The 20,586-nt window shown below is 39.1% G+C and overlaps 2 protein-coding genes across 3 annotated transcripts in view; both read right to left on the bottom strand.

Moving 5' to 3' along the window:
• The window catches only part of LOC121855054 (NIF3-like protein 1), a 228,135-nt gene that overhangs the window by 182,508 nt on the left and 25,041 nt on the right, over positions 1-20,586 (bottom strand). The window lies entirely within an intron of this gene.
• Positions 15,728-17,644, bottom strand: LOC121854963 (probable cytosolic iron-sulfur protein assembly protein Ciao1; the record flags this gene model as incomplete). Its single annotated transcript, XM_042349818.1, is given in 5 exon segments — positions 15,728-16,945; positions 16,947-17,034; positions 17,037-17,311; positions 17,313-17,432; positions 17,434-17,644. Coding segments are annotated over 5 exon segments (920 nt in total), but the record flags the coding sequence as incomplete, so codon positions are not given.

Here is a 20,586-nt window from a genome sequence, read left to right on the forward strand (position 1 = left end):
GTTAACTTCATGTTTTTTCCATTGTTTTTCATTTAAAAATACTTTTCATGCCTGGTTCCACTTTTTTAATTTTGGACCTGTAATAAATCTTTTCTTTATCACCTGTAGCTTGATGAAAAAATTGGAAAATTTGATCATAACAAACTGAACAATCCATTAGTGAAAATAGGTTAGCTTGGAGACACAGCTGTTATGAATTATGCAAGCCACATGAGGATCTATCTAGTAATCCAAGTCGCGACATTTTTTATAATTACATGTAGTATGGCCCCTTTGGTCTTAGGTGAAAACTAATACTACTGAATTCAATTTTCTACTGACAGACAATTCCTTGTATGTAGTGCCTGAGCTAAACTTTCAGTCCTTTTTGTAGCCTGCAACTCAATGCTATCAAGTTTGTATGTAATGTATGAGCTGAACTTTCAGTTCTTGTAGCTCATCACCAATGCTATAAATTCCTTGTATGTAGTGTAGGAGCTGAACTTCTAGTTCTGTAGCTCATCACTAATGCTATCAATTCTTTGTATGTAGTGTAGAGCTGAACTTTCAGTCTTAGCTCATCACTCACACTATCAAATTCTTGTATGTAGTGTATGAGTTGAACTTTTAGTTTTTGTAGCTCATCACTCAATACTATCTAGAAGACACCATGAATCACATTATATCATTATAAAAGATAAGGGAGAAAAATATTTTCTCCCAAAACTTAATCAATATGACTAAAATTATCATATTATTATTATTAAGTTAATCTATTAAGACTTATTGTTATATAAGCTAGCTCATTTGACAATATAAACAATTAGAATTTCACCATGACGTATCTTTCTCCAGTCTTATTTCCAAGTATCCCTTAGCTCAATGATTTTTTTTTTTACATAAAATACTTCTATTTAGAACATTTATTGAGAGGGGGTCATCAAGATCTCTATTTGTTGCCAATCTAAAGTACAGACATTATCCCCAAGTAATAACTAAAGAGAAGTACTTAATGCGAGCACCATCAACCGCAGGGTTAACAGTGCTGAGTCGCTAACATAGCTTATTACAAACAGCTCACTATTACCTAGTGCAATACTTATTAGTTGAGAATTCCACCCTGAATTGTTCTCATATACCCACAGGCGGGATGTAGTCCATTTCAACATAACTCTAGATTGCTAGGAAGACCAGAAGGTCAACATTCCGGAATGAATGCTAAGTCTAGCAGCCTCATGCAAGTTTGCCTGGAAAGCTGAACCCCTTACTGAGGACATTAAAAATAAAGCAGTGGCAGGAAAAACTCAAAATCTGGTCTTTATGCTGAGAGCAATTAGAAAACCAAGGGCTGAAGCTCAAAACAGCCAGAATCTAACATAAGAATAGGAAGAGAGACAGTCATGGCATTCACTAGCACGTGAATAATTGGGGACAGAAAACTAAACAGTTCACATATACTATGTATATATAAATAGATATATTCACATACACAGTGACCTCGTTTAACGAGCTCTCGGTTAACGAAAATTTCTGTTAACGAACTTCATAAGGATCTTCAATTCGGTTAACGAACAAAATTCAGTTAACGAATTTCTTACGAACCGACCTCAACATGTTTTCGCTTACACTGACGGGCAACCAGCTTTAGTTTCAGTCCGCCAATACATTAATGGTTCTAGGGCTTAAATTACTTACTATTTTAGTAAATATCAAGTTTATATACTATTCAATAATTTTAAAAGTTTAATATTCAATTTTTAGTCATTTTAACAATTATTGAACATAATGGAAGGTAAAGTGACTAGTTTAATGCGCGGCATTCAGCCTCTTAACACAGCAAACAGGCGTTAGTCTCTCTCTGTTTTCACTGGAGGTAACATCTTGCTTGAGACTCTCTTCAACTAAATGCTTTTCATGTTTCCAAGCAAATTATTGGTAATTTTGAAATATATTTTTACATATTGACAATATATAATGCAGTGCAGTGTTGATTTAAAGGAAATAATCTTGAAATACACCAAGAGAACTAAAATTTTATGGGTGAAATGGTGCTGCGAGGTGACTTCTCTTCCACCCCAATGCCTTCTCTTCTTCCTTCTCCTCCACCCCATTCTAATTCCCATCATCATCATCATCATCCAGGAGCCTTCTACATACACCTCAAAGTAAGTGAACTTTTTGTACCATTTTTTTTGAATTTGGCAATTTTCGGTGAGCTGGAACCAATTACCAAAAACCCATTGAAACAATGGTTTCGGTTAACAGTTTTCGGTTAACGAACGACCTTCTGGAACAGATTGAGTTAAGTTAACGAGGTCACTGTATTCTCTTTCAGTGAAGACAGGAGGGAGGGTGCAGCGACATTCACCGAGTGAGCTAAAAGGCAAGGGAAAGTCACATCGATCTAAACGACTTCACAAAGAAGACGTGTTGTTGTCGCCATGACTGACCAGCGATCATATAAGAAATTGTCCCAATTACCATAATTGAGAGACATAACACAATAAAAGTCACTCTACTTCATCACTGTGTTAATAAGTACAAATACCGTCTATAAAATCCTCGCTGAGCTTAGTATTTCAGCAATTACAACACAAATTCACGGAGATTTCCAATGTGTGTACTTGTAGCTGAATCGCCAGGCAAGAGATGAAGGTGGCAGTGCGTGGAGTGGGGGTGCAGGGGGTTTGAACATTGCAATTAAATGCCAGGTAGCGACATTCCGCCTAATATTACTTTTCAAGTAATTATTAGATGTTTTAATTGCCTGTATGTTGGCCTGGCGAGTTATTGCTAGGCATTAACATACCTAGGTTAAAGCTAAGCGTCGCATTCTGAGTTAAAAAAAAAAACAGTATTATACAATGTCTTCAGCTTCTTTCCAAATTTAGTACATAATGGCCAGTGTTAATACCAGACAAAAGTATAGAGAGGTGAAGGTGATGAGTAGGATCATCACAACCTCAGAAAACGATACCCTGACCTACACCACAAAGTTGTGACTGAGGATATCGATATTGTGTGTCTGCAGGATGTCTCACACCTAATGGTAAGCCCCCACCCAGTCTCCCCAATTATGTGTACATGTATTATGATCCTAGTTCTATTCACACCATGTTTGATGTATGTTAAGAAGTCACTACTGCATGGTCCTCTTGTATCCAAAAAGACTACCAACTTTCAGTACCATGGAATCACTATCCACCTGGCCAACTCCACACTCAACATGCTAAATGCCTATGCTCCCTCAGATCAGCTTCATACACAAATCTCCCAGACTTTTTACACATTGAGCCCACTGCCCTAATTGGTGACCTGAATACTAGACAAGAAATTAGGTGACCCCACCACTAACACCAATGGTAGGAGACTTATCTCATTTCTCAGTGCATATGAAGATGCTCAATATATAGGTAATAATAAACCCACCCACACACATCTATGGCGGGGCTCTAGACAAGTGTATTGGTTTTAATATATCAAACACAACTCATAGCCTCGATGTAGTCACTGATCTTATGTCTGATCACAACTCAATCCAAGCTTGTTTACATGTACCCAATGACAACCCCACTGATGGTAAACTCAACAGACGTAGACTCACAGTCAAGCAAGAACTTGAAAGCCAGTCCATAATTTCATCCATGACTGGTACAAGGATTACAAGCCTGACAACTACCAAAGTCTCCATGATGATCTGACAGATAGAACTTATACATACTTCACCAACAATGTCTTCACCAAAAAACGGAGAAAACGTGGTCAGCATCATGGGAACAGGCAACAGCAGTGCTATGACGACCCCAAACAGAAAAAACTCAGGGCTAGATTCAGGAGGGTGGGTCAAGGTTACAAACAAATTTGAACATCTCAAATGTTACAATTGTATCAAGCCTCCCTTACTGCTGCCAGGGAACGTGTAAATGAACTCGGACAATATGCATGGGAAAAATATGCCAACAGCTTGAACCAACACACATACATCAGCAAAGCCTGGAAAGATATAAACACAATCAGAGGTAAAAACAGTAGACATGTCGCCCATCCAAACACGCTGCAAAATTTTAATGAACTAATAACAAAGTGGGCTCTTGTCTCTAACTATGACATGTTACCCACTAGGACCGAACTCCTTGATGCAATGTCTGTAGAGAGAAGTCATGTTATTAACATGCTGGGCAAACAGCACGAAGAGTGTGATGTTCCCAATACTGAGTAGAGCTTGACACTGCCCTTGCCAGTGGTAGGTCTACTGCCCCCAGAGGAAGGTAGTCACAATATCGTTAGACTACTAAGTTAGGTGTGACAAGCAATCCATTATTGGTATTGTACAATATGAATCATGCCGAAGGCCAACTATCCACATCATGGACCAACAGAATTGCTGTAACAATACTGAAACTAGGACAGCCTGATACTTTTTGTCCCATATCACTAACCAGCTGCCTGTGTAAAACCTTGAGAGGATGGTTCTTGGAAGACTCTTATATAGAATCAGAGAACACACGTCTCCTATCATAAATGGCTTCACCCATGATAAAGGTGTACATAATTGCATCACCACATTCCTAACTGTGCTCGGGGATGAAAGGCACAGATACACCACATTTCTTGACATTTGATATTGCCAATAGACAACTCATATTGTACGAACTAGAAAAAATGGATATAGGAGGTAGGGTTACACTGGATAAGTGGTTTCCTAACCAACAGAAGGGGTGCTGCACTGTTTCAGGGTTACAAAAGTGAAGTAAAAGATATGCAACTTGGTTCCAAGGTGGAGTACTTAGTCCCACTTTGTTCAATGCTCTTATGAATGCATTATTAAATTCAATACCAGACAACCCCAGCAATATCTCATCCATGAAATTCAAACCACCCTGAACCAAATACACGCAGCTTGCGAGAACCTCGGTCTTATTATCTCCACTGAGAAAACAAACAAGCTGGTAACATAAATGTGGCCCTGCAAGTTCAAGATAGGTAACAACACTATTGACTAAGTCTCTTCTTTTAAATATCTTGGTGTTTCCATCCCTTGTACCTTACCTGCCATACAACAGCTAACCCACCAATGTACTGACAGACTGAAACCTCTTAGAAGTGTAGTGGGGTACAGCCCAATATGGTGCTAATACTGTATTAGAATATTTAAAACAATGTACCTAGGCTATATAAGATCTCTGATAGATTACCCACGCAAGCCATGGTCCTTCGTAACAGGAATGGCATTGACAAGCTCGAAAAAATGCAAAATAAGCCCTCATAATTATCCTAGGATGCCCCATGAGCACTGAAGTACAGTATTTGTACTTTATAAGAGGAAAGAACTAGGTATACCCAGTGTCAAAGATAGAATAATTGAAGTCAACCTGATGATAGCCCTCAGGCTTTTGCATGATCCTGGTAACATTGTTTCCTTAAAATTGCTAGAATGTATGACCATGGGACTGGTGAATTTAAATGGATCCAAACTACAGCTACACATATGAAGATGTTTGGACTAGACCACCTGTATAAAGTTGAGACACAACGCCGTTCCACCCTGGTAGACAGTTTCTTCGATATCACAATATAGACATATCCGCCTAAAAGATTAATTATACAAAGTATTTATCTCCAACACACTGCCAAATTGAGAGCTCTTGAACACATACACATCCTACAGACTGATGATAATCACACACATACCATCTATACTGATGGATCTTTTATCATTACCTGTGGGAAGGCTGGAAGTGCTATCGTTGTGACTCAAACTAACAATAATTTGATTGAAAAAGGAGTTAGAATCAACAACTGGGCATTCACTCTACAAACTGGTTTAGTTGCCATACTCACAGCTATTAAATTTATTGAAATCACTGTCAGTGATAGTCTCATCATCATTGATTCTCTATCCTCACTACTTGCCCTTGACATGCTCGTCTCTGAAGCCAGATACAAATATGCATACGTTGTTGACTGGGGTGTCAAGATCAAACTGTTGTGGATTCTCTCTCACATAGGCCACAGAAAACATGACAAAACTGATGCCCTCGCCAAACTCGCGTCTAACAAAGACAATGTTGAATACATTCTGGGTTTGTGAAATGGCTCATCACTATATCTCTAATGGCAAAATAGCCGACATAAGATTGCATCCACTTTTTTGCACTTAGTAGCGATATAAGCTCCCATGTATAGAACCAACGCACATGTGCTTGAATACCTCTCACGCAAATGTGAATAACAAGATGTGGCCAGACATACTGCTTCACACTCCTGTACTCGTGCAGTTGTGAATAAGTTATGTACAGAACTAAACAAAGAATTTATTTGAAATACTCTAACATTCAATGCCATAATATCCTGACCATGGGGATTACTTATAATGACTCTTTGTGAACTTTATACTGTAATCCTTTGTACTACTACTCACAGGATGAGCATGGGGTGCACAATAAACTAGCCGCTGTAAGTGGCAAAATAAAAGAAAATCATCCTGCAGAACTCAACATCGTTTCTGATAAGTTAGATTCAAGTGTGTGCATTTATTTTCGTGTTACTTCATGAATGAATCAGTGTTTGTGTTTATTTTCATTCATATACAGTAAACCCTCGATAACTCAGCACATATGGAGCTCTGACCCTGCCGAGTTAACCCAAATTCCGACTTATCGAGGTACTCCCCCCCCCCCTTCAAAAATACACCAATAAAAAATTAACCCATATATACAGCTCCTCCCCAACTTCTGATGGGGTTAGGGACCCAAATCCAGGTCGTAAGTCGGAAATGCTTAAATAATACATAGAAAATCTAAAATGGGTGTCTCTTTTTCTTCTCAGCACCACAAAACACTCACTTTTAAGCTTGCCAGCCATTTTAAAGTGAATTACAAACGAAAATTTTTTTTGTGTACTGACTTTGGGACTCGAAAATACGTAATTTGACCAAATTTTGGTACAACTGAGGGCGGTCGTAAGTGCGGGTGGTCTTAAATCGAGTAGGCGTGAAGTCAGGGAGGAACTGTATATATATATATACAGTGTCATTCAAGATTCTTCGAACACTGCTGGAGACAGCTGGCAACTTAAGGCCGTTTGTTTACTATAGTACGTAGTATAATATTATACAAAACAACAAAGCTCAACCATTAATTAAGTAAAGGGTAACTAAGTAACCAATCACCGATCACTTTTACTCACATTTTACTCCGTACTATAATAAAGAAACGCCCTCGAGTTGCCAGCTGTCTCCAGCAGTGTTCGAAGAATCTTGAATGAGACTGTACATGTAAATACTAAATGTAAAAAAGCAACACTTGCCAGCACTACAGGCGAAGAATGAATCATCATACTAGGCGACAGAGGCATGGTAGGCGGCACAGAGGCAGATACGTGACACAGAGGCATGGTAATTTTACAAATCTTGGCATTTTCCGAGTTATACTATAATACATTCTGAGAACATATCCGCGCGAGTTATATAAAATTCCAAGATTTATTTTTTGGGGACGGAAAAATCTTCCTTCAGAACGTATCTCGACTTATTTAATGGGAGTCAATGTGAAAATAGTTTTGGGTTATGGAAAGATCTTCAGGAATGGAACCCTTCCGTCACCAGGGATGCCTGTACAGTTGTACCCCACTTAACGCGGTCAATTGAACCCAGAGGGTCCCGCGTTAAGTGAAATCCGGATAAGTGAACAACAGAACATATGGGATTAATTCCAATAGAAACCGGCCCGACCCCCAAACTCCACTTTTTGAAGGCACATACCTATGTTGTAGTAAAATAACATCTTAATTTTATGATGGTACATGCACACATTTAATACTTAAGAGAAATAGAGAAATACAGTCACCAAGTTAATGTCCATTCAAATAATGGACTCAACTCCCTCCCCTCTCACACTACACAGCCGGCTAACAGATGGTGGTGGGTGGGGTCCCTCCCTCCCACCCCCCACCAACGTCCCAGGAGATGTGTGGGATAACCTCAAACTAAAGTTAGGAAAATATAATTGACATTGCTGGATTCCTTGTAAGACCAGGAATATTTGAATATAAATGTCATATATTTTGCACAAAAGGTATAATTTACCTAGAGAAAAATTTATCTAAAATTGTAAGTTTAAAAGCAAAATATATGATGTTTATATTCAAAATGATCACCAAATTATAAGAATTCCAGCAATGTAAATTATATTCTGACCGGGAATTTGTATGAATTTTATGAGCTAAAACAAATATCTTCAGTTAATAAAAAAAAAAAATCTTCACTACACTATCTGTCAATCAAAGTACCCACCTTGCCTCCCCCTCTTCCAACAGCGGTCAGTCAACCCTCCCCACCCCCACCAATCCTCCTTCCAGAGTTTTTAACATTTAGTATTAAATAATACCTCAGATTAAAGTTAGGATAATATAATTGACATTGCTGGATTCCTTGTAAGACCAGGAATATTTTGAATATAAATGTCATATATTTTGCAAAAGATACCATAGTTACCTAGAGAAAAATTTTTATCTAAAAATTGTAAGTTTAAACAAAATCTATGATGTTTATATAAAATGATCCCAAATTATAAGAATTCCAGCAATGTAAATTATATTCTGACAGTAATTTGTATGAATTTTTGTAATAAAACAAATATCTTCAGTTAATAAAAAAAAATAATTCTTCTCAGGGTAACAGATGGTGGTCCTCCTCCCCCACCCCCACCAAATCCCAGAGAGTGTGTGGGATAACCACTAAATTTTAATAAATAATACCTCAAACTAAAGTTAGGATAATATAATTGACATTGCTGGATTCCTTGTAAGACAAGTATTTTGAATATAAATGTCATATATTTTGCACAAAAGATACCATAGTTACCTAGAGAAAAAATTTTATCTAAAATTGTAAGTTTAAAGCAAAATATATGATGTTTATATTCAAAATGATCCCAAATTATAAGAATTCCAGCAATGTAAATATATTCTGCCTATTAATTTGTATGAATTTTATGAGCTAAAACAGGCAGTCAGGCAGGGTGGTGGGGGTGGGGCAAATCTAAAAATAGCGTCTTTCGGACACTCACCCGTATATGTGGAAAAAATCAGCGTTAAGTGAAAGTTCAGCTTTGGCAAGGCACAGCGTATATCGCAGCGTTAAGTGAAACGGCGTTAAAGTTAGAAACTGTGAGTATGACTGTCACCCAGCACTGCATTCTTCTGATTCACAATGCAATCACTTGTCTTTAACACCCACTCTGGTTCTTGTCATATGACAAATGCTTATAGTGCCTCGGTTCCCGTCATGACATTATTATTTTGCAGTACTGTACTGTTTGAAGTGCCAAGAGGGACTGGTTAGACTGTTGTCAGGAAGGCATTTCTCACTCTCACACCTGCCCCTCTACGTCTCAGTTTCTGTTTTGTAGGAATATCGCCCTTCAACTTCATGTGCCTCACCATGTGGTGTTTCTACCCTCAAACCCCCAAGTGTAGGTGGAGTAGGGGTCTTGACCATCAGTAGATTCATGTTCAACTACTGGAGGCAGTAATAACATAATAAAACAAGTGTAATGTACAGCACCTTATACTGCCTACTAATCAGTGTTGTATAACATATTGCCAACCTCACTCCACTACCTCACACACACACACACATGCCATCTGAAGTTTGTAACAATGCTCTTCCTAACTTCTATAATGCCAGTCTGTGGTAAGTACCGATTATAGTCAAATACAGGTATTCAGAATTCGCAGCAAAGCGCTGACTGCCTCAGAGTTTGTTTATATATAAGAAATCATAATAGTTGTAGAAATATCATTTCATTGCTCAAATTTGTCTTGGAAATAAAGAAAATATAAAATAAATCTATAAAAGAAAAAGAAAAAGCAGTAGTAATTGAATTGTTTGTGGGAGGCAGGGTGATTGGCTGGTGGACTGAGGGTCCCCCCTCCCTCCTTCCCATTCCTCAGCTGGGCACACCTTTAAGCTCATTAATACAACATGATGCAATTTCACCAAAATTACAGTACCATATAAAAATTCAATTGATACCAGGTTAATTAAACTTTCATAAATTAATATTCTTTCACAAAAAAATCCCAAACTCAAACCCAGATAATTTATTGTGGTACAGATGTACCCCGAAAAATGGCCGCCCCAATAACCGCCGATAATTATATATAGGGGAAATACCCCGGAGACCTGACGATCAGAAGAGGAGCAGCAGAGTTGTTTTGAACTTAGCAGGTGGTAGCATAGTGCGAATTCTTGCCACGACAGGGCTCTGTGCGCTGCCTCTGACTTATTCTCACCTCTTTGCTCTGGTTTATACTAACCATGTGTCTTTGACTTTGTGTTTTCCTTTATTTCTGACTGTGTTATGCAAACATGCCTAAAAGCCCCAGTGACAGTTCCTCTTGTGCTGCCCTTCTTAAGGGCAGCTTGGTAGAGACTTGAACTTGCCACCCTGGACCATCTCTACCATCCTCAACACAGGTAAATAACAATCTAAATTTATGCTTTACATTCCTTATTTAAGGTTTATTATGCTTGCTTTATATGTCTGCTTTATTTTCTTGCTTGACTGCTTATGGGAATAATTGCTTCGATAACCGTTGATTAACTAACAAACGACTTTTTCCGGTCCCTAAATGTGTTGCTTATCAGGGTATGCCTGTATTAAATTCCTGGTACAGTGAACCCTCGCTTTACGCGGTTTCACTTTCTGGCGTTTCTACATTTACCACTTCACACATCGTTTCTACATTTACGCGGTACCCTCAGAATCAAGGTCCCACTTACTGGTGCATCTACTCATGTACTCATATCACGGGAGAAATAAATTTTTTATTAGCTCATAAAATTCATACAAAATTACCAGGCCAGAATATAATTTACATTGCTGGAATTCTTACAATTGATCATTTTGAATATAAGCATCATAGATTTTGCATTAGACATACAAATTTTAGATCTAGAAATATTTTGTTACTCAGAGCAAATATGTTATCTTTTGTGGCAAATATATGACATATATTCAAAATATTCCTGGTCTTCCAAGGAAGCTGCTATATTATCTAACTTTAGTCTGAGTATTATTTATTACTAAAAAGGTAAATATTCTGGTTTCTCCCAAACATTTCTCTGGGTAGGGAGGAGGGACCGACGACCCAGCTAGCGTGGTGGGAGAAGAAGGGGTAGGCAAGGTGGGGTATTTTTGATTGACAGTGTGTGTGATGAATATTTTTTTATTAACTAGATATTTGTTTTAGCTCATAAATTCATAAATTACGAGAATATAATTTACATTGTGGAATTTTACAATTTGATGATCAATTTGAATATAAACATCATAGATTTTGCATTAGACATACAATTTTAGATCTAATGTAAGTATTTTGTTTACTCTGAGTAAATATTTATCTTTTGTGAAAATATATGACATTCATATTCAAATATTCTGGTCTTAGAATCAGCATGTCAATTATATTATCTAACTTTAGCTTGAGGTTATTATTTTCTATACAGTATTATCTGCGGTTTTCACTTCCGCTTTTTCTCATTTCGGGTGCCTCGCCAGAACGAACTTTCACTTTCCGTTCATCTACCCATATCTGGCGCAGAGTGTCTGGCTCGGCGCTATTTTAGATCGCCTCCCGCCTGCTCCGCCTCTGCCTGGAAGCCGCGAGTAAGGGGTTGCGCAGTGCATGTCTCTATTCGTTATAGTGGCGTCGCCTGGCATGCGTCGGACTTTGATTGGCCATGCATCCCCTCCCTCCGCTGCTAGCTGTGGTGGGTTTGAAAGTAATATAGCGTGTCACCGGAAGGAGAAAGCGGCAACTTGACTAACGTAGCATTTCATCCCCCTCCAGGCCACACCGTGCTTATCACGTGCATCCATTGTTGCTGGCAGAAATAGCTTCGCGGTTCCACGCCTGAAAACCTTTCTGGACCCAGCTTCCTAATGAAAATCGCGATTTCCTAAGCTACGAAGTGAAACCAAATAAATTTGAATTTGGAGAAAAACCGTCAGCTGATCCTCGGCGCTGTACAGGTGAAGCGAATCTCACGATTAAAGCTGTTCTGAGATGCAGCCAGATCAGGCACATGACAATCACCAGAGTCTGGTGCCTCAATGATGAAGTATTCCCCAGAACCGAGTGCTGCTTGCAGGTGGAGAAGAAATTGCAGAAGCGTTGTTCCCGTTTAATCAGTGCGGCAACAATATGGCGGTGGACTACGATCTGTTCGAAATGCGCACGTGAGCTATGCGCAGTGTCACGTAAGATGGGGTGCGAGAGCCCAAACCGCTAATGCTTCCTCCTGGTTGGCTTATGGGTTTAGAGGAGAACAATATCACCAACATCAACATTGCTGGTGAAATTATGCTGACAGTGTGGCTGACTAGAGATTTTCCTCCCATTCTTATGTGAGGAATTATGGAGGAAGACAGTTCACGTAACCAGGTGTTCAACATGAATGAATCCGGCCTTTTGGAAAAGCTGCCTTCAAGACCTTTGTTGTCCAGTGCACAGCAAGGTTCAGGGTCGGAGACTTTATCACCGTCTCCTGCAATGCCTCAAATTTACCTATAAGCCAAAGTTATGATTGATTCACACAGCCTAGGCATACGCCTACAGAACGTGGACATGAGCAAAGATTAATGTCACTGGCTGACCCCACTTACGCAAAGTGGATGTTCTCTACTCAGTCACTCCTCACTGGTTTGATGACGTTTCATTCGGCGTGAAGAAATTCTGCGAGCAAAAAAATTTTCCATTCAAGTTTGTTGCCCTTGACCTTGCGCAGGACCTCGCCCTACTTGTGGATCGTCACTAGCGTAAAAGTGGTCTTCAGCCACTCCAACACTCGACATTAATCCCAGCCCACTGGACAGGAGTTGATCTGCAATGTTAAAAGCTCATTACTCTGCAAAGTTCAAGCTCCTGAGCGACTGTACCAACACCAAGGATGGGTTGCAGAAGCTGGGTGACACCGACAGGAGTAAAAGCGGCGGGACAAGAAGACAGAGGTGGTGACTCAAAGTTCTTGTCAAACAGTTTTGAATTTAACATCAAACAAGCTGTAGACTTCTTGGTGGGCACAGGATCAGCTATCTGCTGCTTCGATTGAGAGTCACGTGGAGGCATGTGTTGCATGGCATACCGAAAGGTGGCGGAGTCAACCTGTGACTGGTGAAGTTCAGTCTGTGACAGTGGCATTGGACTTGCTTACGAGAGAAACTGCGCTTTTGATATTACAGCTGACTTCTCTGAGACACCAGAAGACATCTAGGTGATGAGATCTGAAATGACTGCCCGTGAGATGTTGAGATGATCACGTCACTGAAGAAGATGGTGCGTCAATCTCAGAAGAACTGAGATTCGCGCGCAAGTAATATTAAAAGGAATTGCCATCGTGTGCAGAAATTGAAGCTCTTCCTTTCCAGCGGCCTGCCCAGCGATGGCCCGCTATGAAGTCTTCCATACCGGCTGGTGCAGGCTATGGGCCGTACGGCATCAAGGTGTATCAAAGACAACATCAACACTAGCCGTCAAAAAGCATTACCGAGTTCTTTGCCGCAGCCACAGCCAGCCAGAGCCAGTGATAGTGAGTGAAAGTGACTGAGGATTTGTCGAAGCCCTGACCTTCCATAACTAAATAGTGATGGTGATCGCCTAATAATGGTGATTCACCTGGTAGTAATCTGCCCTCCTGCCTGGGAGACCAGCCTCCATCCCGTATGCGACCCATCTCTTCTACTAACGTAAAGTGTTACACCCAACACTAGTTTTCCTAACCTAACCTTTATTTTCCTAAACCTAACCTCTTCTATATTAATTGTGTGTGCATACCATCATAAAGTTAAGATAATATATTTACTACAACAAAGTTGTGGGTAGATCAAAAAGTGGAGTTTGGGGGTTAGGCCAGTCTCTATTGGAATTAATCCCATATGTTCCGTTGTTCACTTTACGTTTCCTCCACCCTGTGGGTTCAATTGACCGCGTAAATCGGGGTACTACTGTACCTTAAAATCAGGTGTTTTCCCCTAAACATTTCTCAGAGAGGCAAGAGCCAGCAACTGTGAGAAGAGATGGAGGAGTAGTCCATTGTTTGAATGGACATTAACTAGGAGACTGTAATTCTCTATTTCTCTTAAATATTAATTGTGTGCGCGTACCATCATAAAATTTAAATGTTATTTTTACTAGAACATAGGTATTGTGTGGAAAAAAGTGGAGTTTGAGGTCGGCCTGGTCTCTATTTCAATTAATCCCATATGTTATGTTGTTCACTTTCTGCGTTTCTCGCGTAGGCCTCCTTGGGTTCAGTTGACCTCATAAAGTGGGGTTCCTGTATTTTCCTGACATAGTGCAGTCACAGCCAGTCCAGCACCTGCCTACCTCCATGTTGGTGTACTGGTGCAACCCACTAGAAATTATAAGGAGAGGAGAGGGGAGGTGTTTAAGTAATATAAAACTACTTTTTGTACAATATGATATTTAGTGTTTATTAAAGCAGTGTTAGACGAGTTTGCATATTTCTTAGCCTCTGGAATCAGATTACAGTAATTATTTCCATTTAAATCAATCACAGTGATCCCTCGGTTACTGAGATTTCGGTTAACGAATTACCTTTCATAAGATTCTTACAGTTGTGACCATCCCTCGATTAACGAATTTCTTCTGTCTCAACATGTTTTAAGCTTGCATTTGGCGGTCCACCAGCTGTAGTATTAGTCCGCCAATACAGTAATTGGTTCTGGGAGCTTAATTCACTATTTTAGTAAATATCAAAGTTTCTACTATTCAAAAAATGTTAAAAAGTTTTATATTATTTTTTAGTCATTTTAACAATTATTGAACATAATTGAAGTATAGGAAGCTAGTTTTGTGATAGCCAAACAGCCTGTCAACATACCATACAGGCATCAGTCTCTGTCTTTTCAGTGGAGGAAACATCTTGCTTCAGACTCTCTTCAACATAAACGCTTTTTGTTTCCAAGCAATTAATGGGTCATTTTGAAATTTATTTTACATATTGACAATATATAATGCAGTGCAGTGTTGATTTAAAATAATCTTGAATTACACCATGAACAAAAATTTTATGGGTGAAATGGCACCATGGGGTGACTTCTCTTCCACCCCAATGCCTTCTCTTCTCCCTTCTCCTCCACCCCTATTCTAATTCCCATCATCATCATCAAGGAGCCTTCTACATACAAACCTCAAAGTAAGTGTACTTTATTACCTTTTTTGTTGACTTCAGGCAATTTTTGGTGAGCTGGAACCAATTACCCAAAACCCATTGAAACAATGGTTTTGGTTTACGAATTTTTCGGTTAACTAGCAACCTACTAGAACGAATTCTGCTCGTTAACCGAGGGACCACTGTAAACTATAATTTTCAATTTGATAGTTCATGATGTCTTCTGGTACCCTATTAGTGGTATCGACACTTCACTGTATTTCTTTACTGTTTATATCATGGTTCACTATTTTGTGCAATTAATCTTATATTTTATCCCCTCCCCACATTGGTGTGGGAGGTGCACATGTTTACCATAGCCCAGTGCCTAGGGGTTAACCCTTAAGCCCCGGGTTAGGGTGGTGCTGGCAGTACCACCCCACCCCCGTGGGGGATAAACCGAGAAAAAAAAATAAAAAAAATAAATAAATAAATAAATAAAATATAAAAATGGTGGGAATAGGCAGACATTCTGAGATATACTCACCTGGGGCCTAAGAGTTAAACACCTTTATTTTCAGTGTTTTATTTAATGCATGATGAAATTATTTCCAAAATTCTACCTAATTCAGAAACCTTTTCAAATCTGTACTTTAGTTGGAATTTGAGCACACATGGGAGGGGTACTTGATAAAGAAAATTAATCTAAAATATAGTAAAATTGTTGAACTACATAAATGTGTCCCTTTTGTTTGTGTGCACCAACAGTCCTGCCACTCAGCACATAGAGGTTGGTAGGTACATGTACTTTCTTTAATATATTTTATTTACACAGTGAAGCTGTATCAAATCAAACAAATGATATGATGGTCACCACAAACCAAGTACTTCCCTGACTGGCTCAATGTCATCAACTTACAATTCAAAGTGGCCACTGCCCAAAGACAAAGAATTCTGAGAGAGAACCATTAAGTTTTATTAAAATAAGGTGCCTAAATAAGAGATTCAGAAGGCACTCTATGAAAGGGAGACTTCATCAAGGGTGAAGCACTGCTTTTTTGAAACAATAACGTATACATTTTGGCTTATTAAACACATGATCCACTTAGTCCAGCATGTACTGTACATTTTTTTGTAGCTATCTACCTTCCTTCTACTGTGCAGTAATTCAAATGAATTAATAATGTTTTACTGTACAGTCCACAGCTTAATATTGAATGTATACGAATACACCACGATGACAGTAATAACTGTCTTAGGGTGTATTTCTTATTACAAATATACAATATACATAAGGAGAACCATTTACATCCTCAAATAAATTTTTGTCCCCTATACTGTACTGTACTGTGAGTTTGTTGTATGTAAAAGAAAGGCGTCAATCATATACAACAGAGCATTACATAATGTATGCCAAGCAATAGTTATATTTATACATTATTTATGACAATTACACCACAACTATGACTAAGTATATTATAACAAAATCTATGTGCACTACAATAACAATTAAACTAAAAAATTTTAGTGGTTTAAAATGTGCCAAGTCTCAGATACAGAATTCAAAATATTTTTGAAAAGTCCCATATTTTAACTGTTCCATCATCACTGGCAGATGCCAGTAATCCTCCCACTACTGGGTTCCAAGCCACACTATTGACATCTTCAGTATGTGCCTGGGGTATAGTTACAATAAGATCATACACTGGAGCATTTTTAGAGGATTCGGACTGCTCTTTGAAATCACGAATGGCATCATCTCCACAAGAAGTGACGATAGCCCCAGAGATGGCACCAATCAATGTCATATATTGGACGACTGTGATACCCAGATAATGTACACACACATTTCCATACAGGCTCGTTATTTGGTGTGTAATTCCTTCTTCATTCCCTGGATGATATTCCTGCCATATCTTGACTGTGCCATCATCAGAGCAGGAAGCCAAACGATGTCCAGAAGCATCAAAAGCAAGACCCCAGACAGTTGATTCATGTCCATTCAAAGTGCAAAACACAGCCCAGTCATCAACGTCCTCTTTATAAAGTTTGATACTGTTGTCATAAGAGGCTGATGCAAGAATATCAGCACTGGGATGAAAGACTACTTTCTTGACATCCTGAGTGTGGGATGGCATCACTGACAAACACTCTCCTCATCATCACCGTAACCTCCCATACCCACACTGACTTGTCCCTTGAACAGGTGGCTAACAAAGACCCTGATGCTGACCAGTCAACACATTTTACCTCATTTTCATGACCCTCTAAGGTTTATACACTCAATGTCATTAGTTTTACAATCCCATATATTAACTGTAGCATCAAAACTAGCTGAGGCCATGTTTTTCCCACAGGGAGACCAGGCCACACATCTTACAGTGCGTGAGTGGGCCTCACTTAAGACATTCTTGTTATCCATGTATCCCCTTCCTTTGCCCAAAAGGCGAATAGAGCGATCAGACCCACAAGAGCTAAGGATAGTGCAGGTTCCAAGATACATTCCACCTCGATCCTTGTGTCCCGTCAGAGTTTCCATTGCAGTAGCCATATTTCCTTCTCACCAGTCTGAAAGTAGAAACAATATCATGTGAACAAGCAACACTGGTTTTAAGCCTAAACTGTTAACTCAAATAATCAATGATAAAGTGATAAATTACTAGAAATGAGTACAGTACACTAAATACAAAAATATCCTACAAAAATCACAGCCATCTACATAATTTCACATGCAATATTCTGTATTTAACCACTTGTGTCTAATAACATTATTACAATAGCCAAATAAAACATTAAAAAGTATCCATAAAGTGAATGGGTTAAGATACAAAGAACAATTGTAATTTAACTCCAAAACACCTTATCACATCTAAAATGTAATGTGTCACAAACCCATAAAAGTGAGGACGAATCCTGGAACACCAGCTTGCTAAAGCTCCATTACAGTGTTCTCATGATTTTCTCTGGAAAGCTCAGTGTATTTGCTGTTTAAACAGCTTTTTTTCTCACCAAACTTGAATCTCTCATGGCCAATTATTAAAAACAAAAGCTTGGGCTCCACCACCCCTGTCCTCTGAGCTATAATTAGAGTTACTGTATATCACCCCTACGAGTGCAGGACACCTAAAATAGTACAGGAATACCTTGCTATTCGCCGCCCCGCTAACCTGTAATTTACATTTTAAGAGCCCCTATTATGGTGCCCTTGCAATATTGCAAATGTGGAGCTGGCCCATAGCTCTCATATTCGGCTGTATACACATACGTAAGTCCTGGGTCGTCGTCCGGCATGTTGTTTGGGTACTCGTCACTGAACTTCAGACAAAAATTTGTTTAATGTCTCGGTGATCCGATACTACGTAGTTTTGCGTCATCGGGACTACCTTCGGCGCATCACCCGCTCTTCTCTGGCAGCTACACTCTCTCTCGGTGCGCTGCCTCTCACTTTCGCGAGCGTCACAGCATCCCAAAAGCCAGTCTCTTTTACAACTTTCATCGGTATTGTGCATAAATCTTTGCTCTGGCTGTACTCTAACCATTCTAAATGGCTTCCAAGTGCCCATCAAGTGCTCTGGGACACTAGTGTAGGGGAAGAGGCAACATAAGACCATTACCCTGCTACAAAAATGGACGTATTAGCAATTTGAGAAGGAAGCAGCTATTGACATAGCAGCTGAGCTTGGTCTAACCCCACAGCGGTCGTCATTATTTACCACACCTCACCGGACTACTCATGGCTACAATACACCCTGGACAGGCTGCAGGCATGGACTACGAGAACAAGGTCTCATCAACCACACCAAAACCGTGTCATCAGCACATCATACGCTAACACTCAAGTGCAAGCTCCAGCAGGTCACAGTGGGTGCCAATCCTCCAGTTAGTGCAGTCTGCCAAACTCCTGGGTGTTACTATAGACCACAAACTGGACTGGAAGGCCCATGTAAACAACACAATCAAGGCAGTCTCGTACGACTCTACATGCTCACGGCGACTTAGGTCACTTGGGGCACCACGCCAGAGCTGAGGGGGACTATCTACAATGCCTTTATTCTCCAAACTAACTTGTGCATCACCAGCCTGGTAGTTGTATCTCAACTCTACCCAACAACGTCGGCTAGAAGGTACAGAAAAGAGCCTGCAGGAATCATGCTCGGCGCGGACTACTCTGGTACAACAACGCTCTCCACACCTGGAAGAGCCATCCAGCACTCCACCAGCAAGCACTAGCAAGGTTTGGCGTGAACTACTGCCATCATCGTCGCCATACAGGCAGTCCCCGCCCACCTGGCGCGAGTCTGCCACAACAATAAAATTCAGCCCATAAGAGCCTGCACTGATAGATATAAGAATAGCACCATCCCATCTATTGTTAAAATAATAAACAACTCTGATTTATGTGCTGTACAGCCCTGTAAATGTATTTGACATGTATTATGTCTAAATCTCATGTAAGTTTGTATATTTTCAAGCACAACTCTATTAATAAGCGTTTTATTTATATATATATATATATATATATATATATATATATATATATATATATATTATATATATATATATATATATATATATATATATATATATATATATATATATATATATATATATATATATATATATTTTTTTCCTGCCTACTTACGACTAAGTTGGACTTAGCCTTATGAAATTTTTTTTTCAAATGACATGCATTTTCTATACCGCGTTTCAGTTATGTAGTCTCCATGTATAATTAGAAAATTATGGGGGCCCCATGTGCATTCAGCTGACTACAATAAAGGTTAAGTGCTCAGTCACACTGTAACCATTCACTTATTATTTATTACTTTCACTGTACTGTATCCATTCATCACTTCTACTTACCTGATTTGGCCCATACTTAGCGGTCAATAGAACCCAGGGTTGGCGTTAAGTGAAATCGCAATCAAGTGAACAACAGAACATATGGGATTAATTCCATAGAAACCAGCCCGACCCCAAACTCCACTTTTGGACACATAACTATGTTGTAGTAAAATAACATCTTAATTTTAGTGGTACGCATTTAATTACTTAAGAGAAATAGAAATTAAGCCAAGTTAATGTCCAATCAAATAATGGACTCAACTCCTCCCCTCTTCTCACACTACACTGCTGGCTCTTCCCTCTCTGAAAATTTTTGGGGAAAACCACTAGGTTTTAATAAATATTACCTCAAACTAAAGTTTGGGATAATATAATTGACATTGCTGGATTCCTTGTAAGACCAGAGATAATTTTGAATATAAATGTCATATATTTTTGCGCAAAAGATATAGTTACTCTGAAGAATTTTTATCTAAAATTTGTATGTCTAATGCAAAATATATGATGTTTATATTCAAAATGATCTAAATTATAAGAATTCAGCAATGTAAATTATATTCTGACCGGCAATTTGTATGAATTTT

This window comes from Homarus americanus, unplaced genomic scaffold (assembly GCF_018991925.1).
Source record: "Homarus americanus isolate GMGI-L3 unplaced genomic scaffold, GMGI_Hamer_2.0 scaffold51859, whole genome shotgun sequence".
Lineage (NCBI taxonomy): Eukaryota > Metazoa > Arthropoda > Malacostraca > Decapoda > Nephropidae > Homarus > Homarus americanus.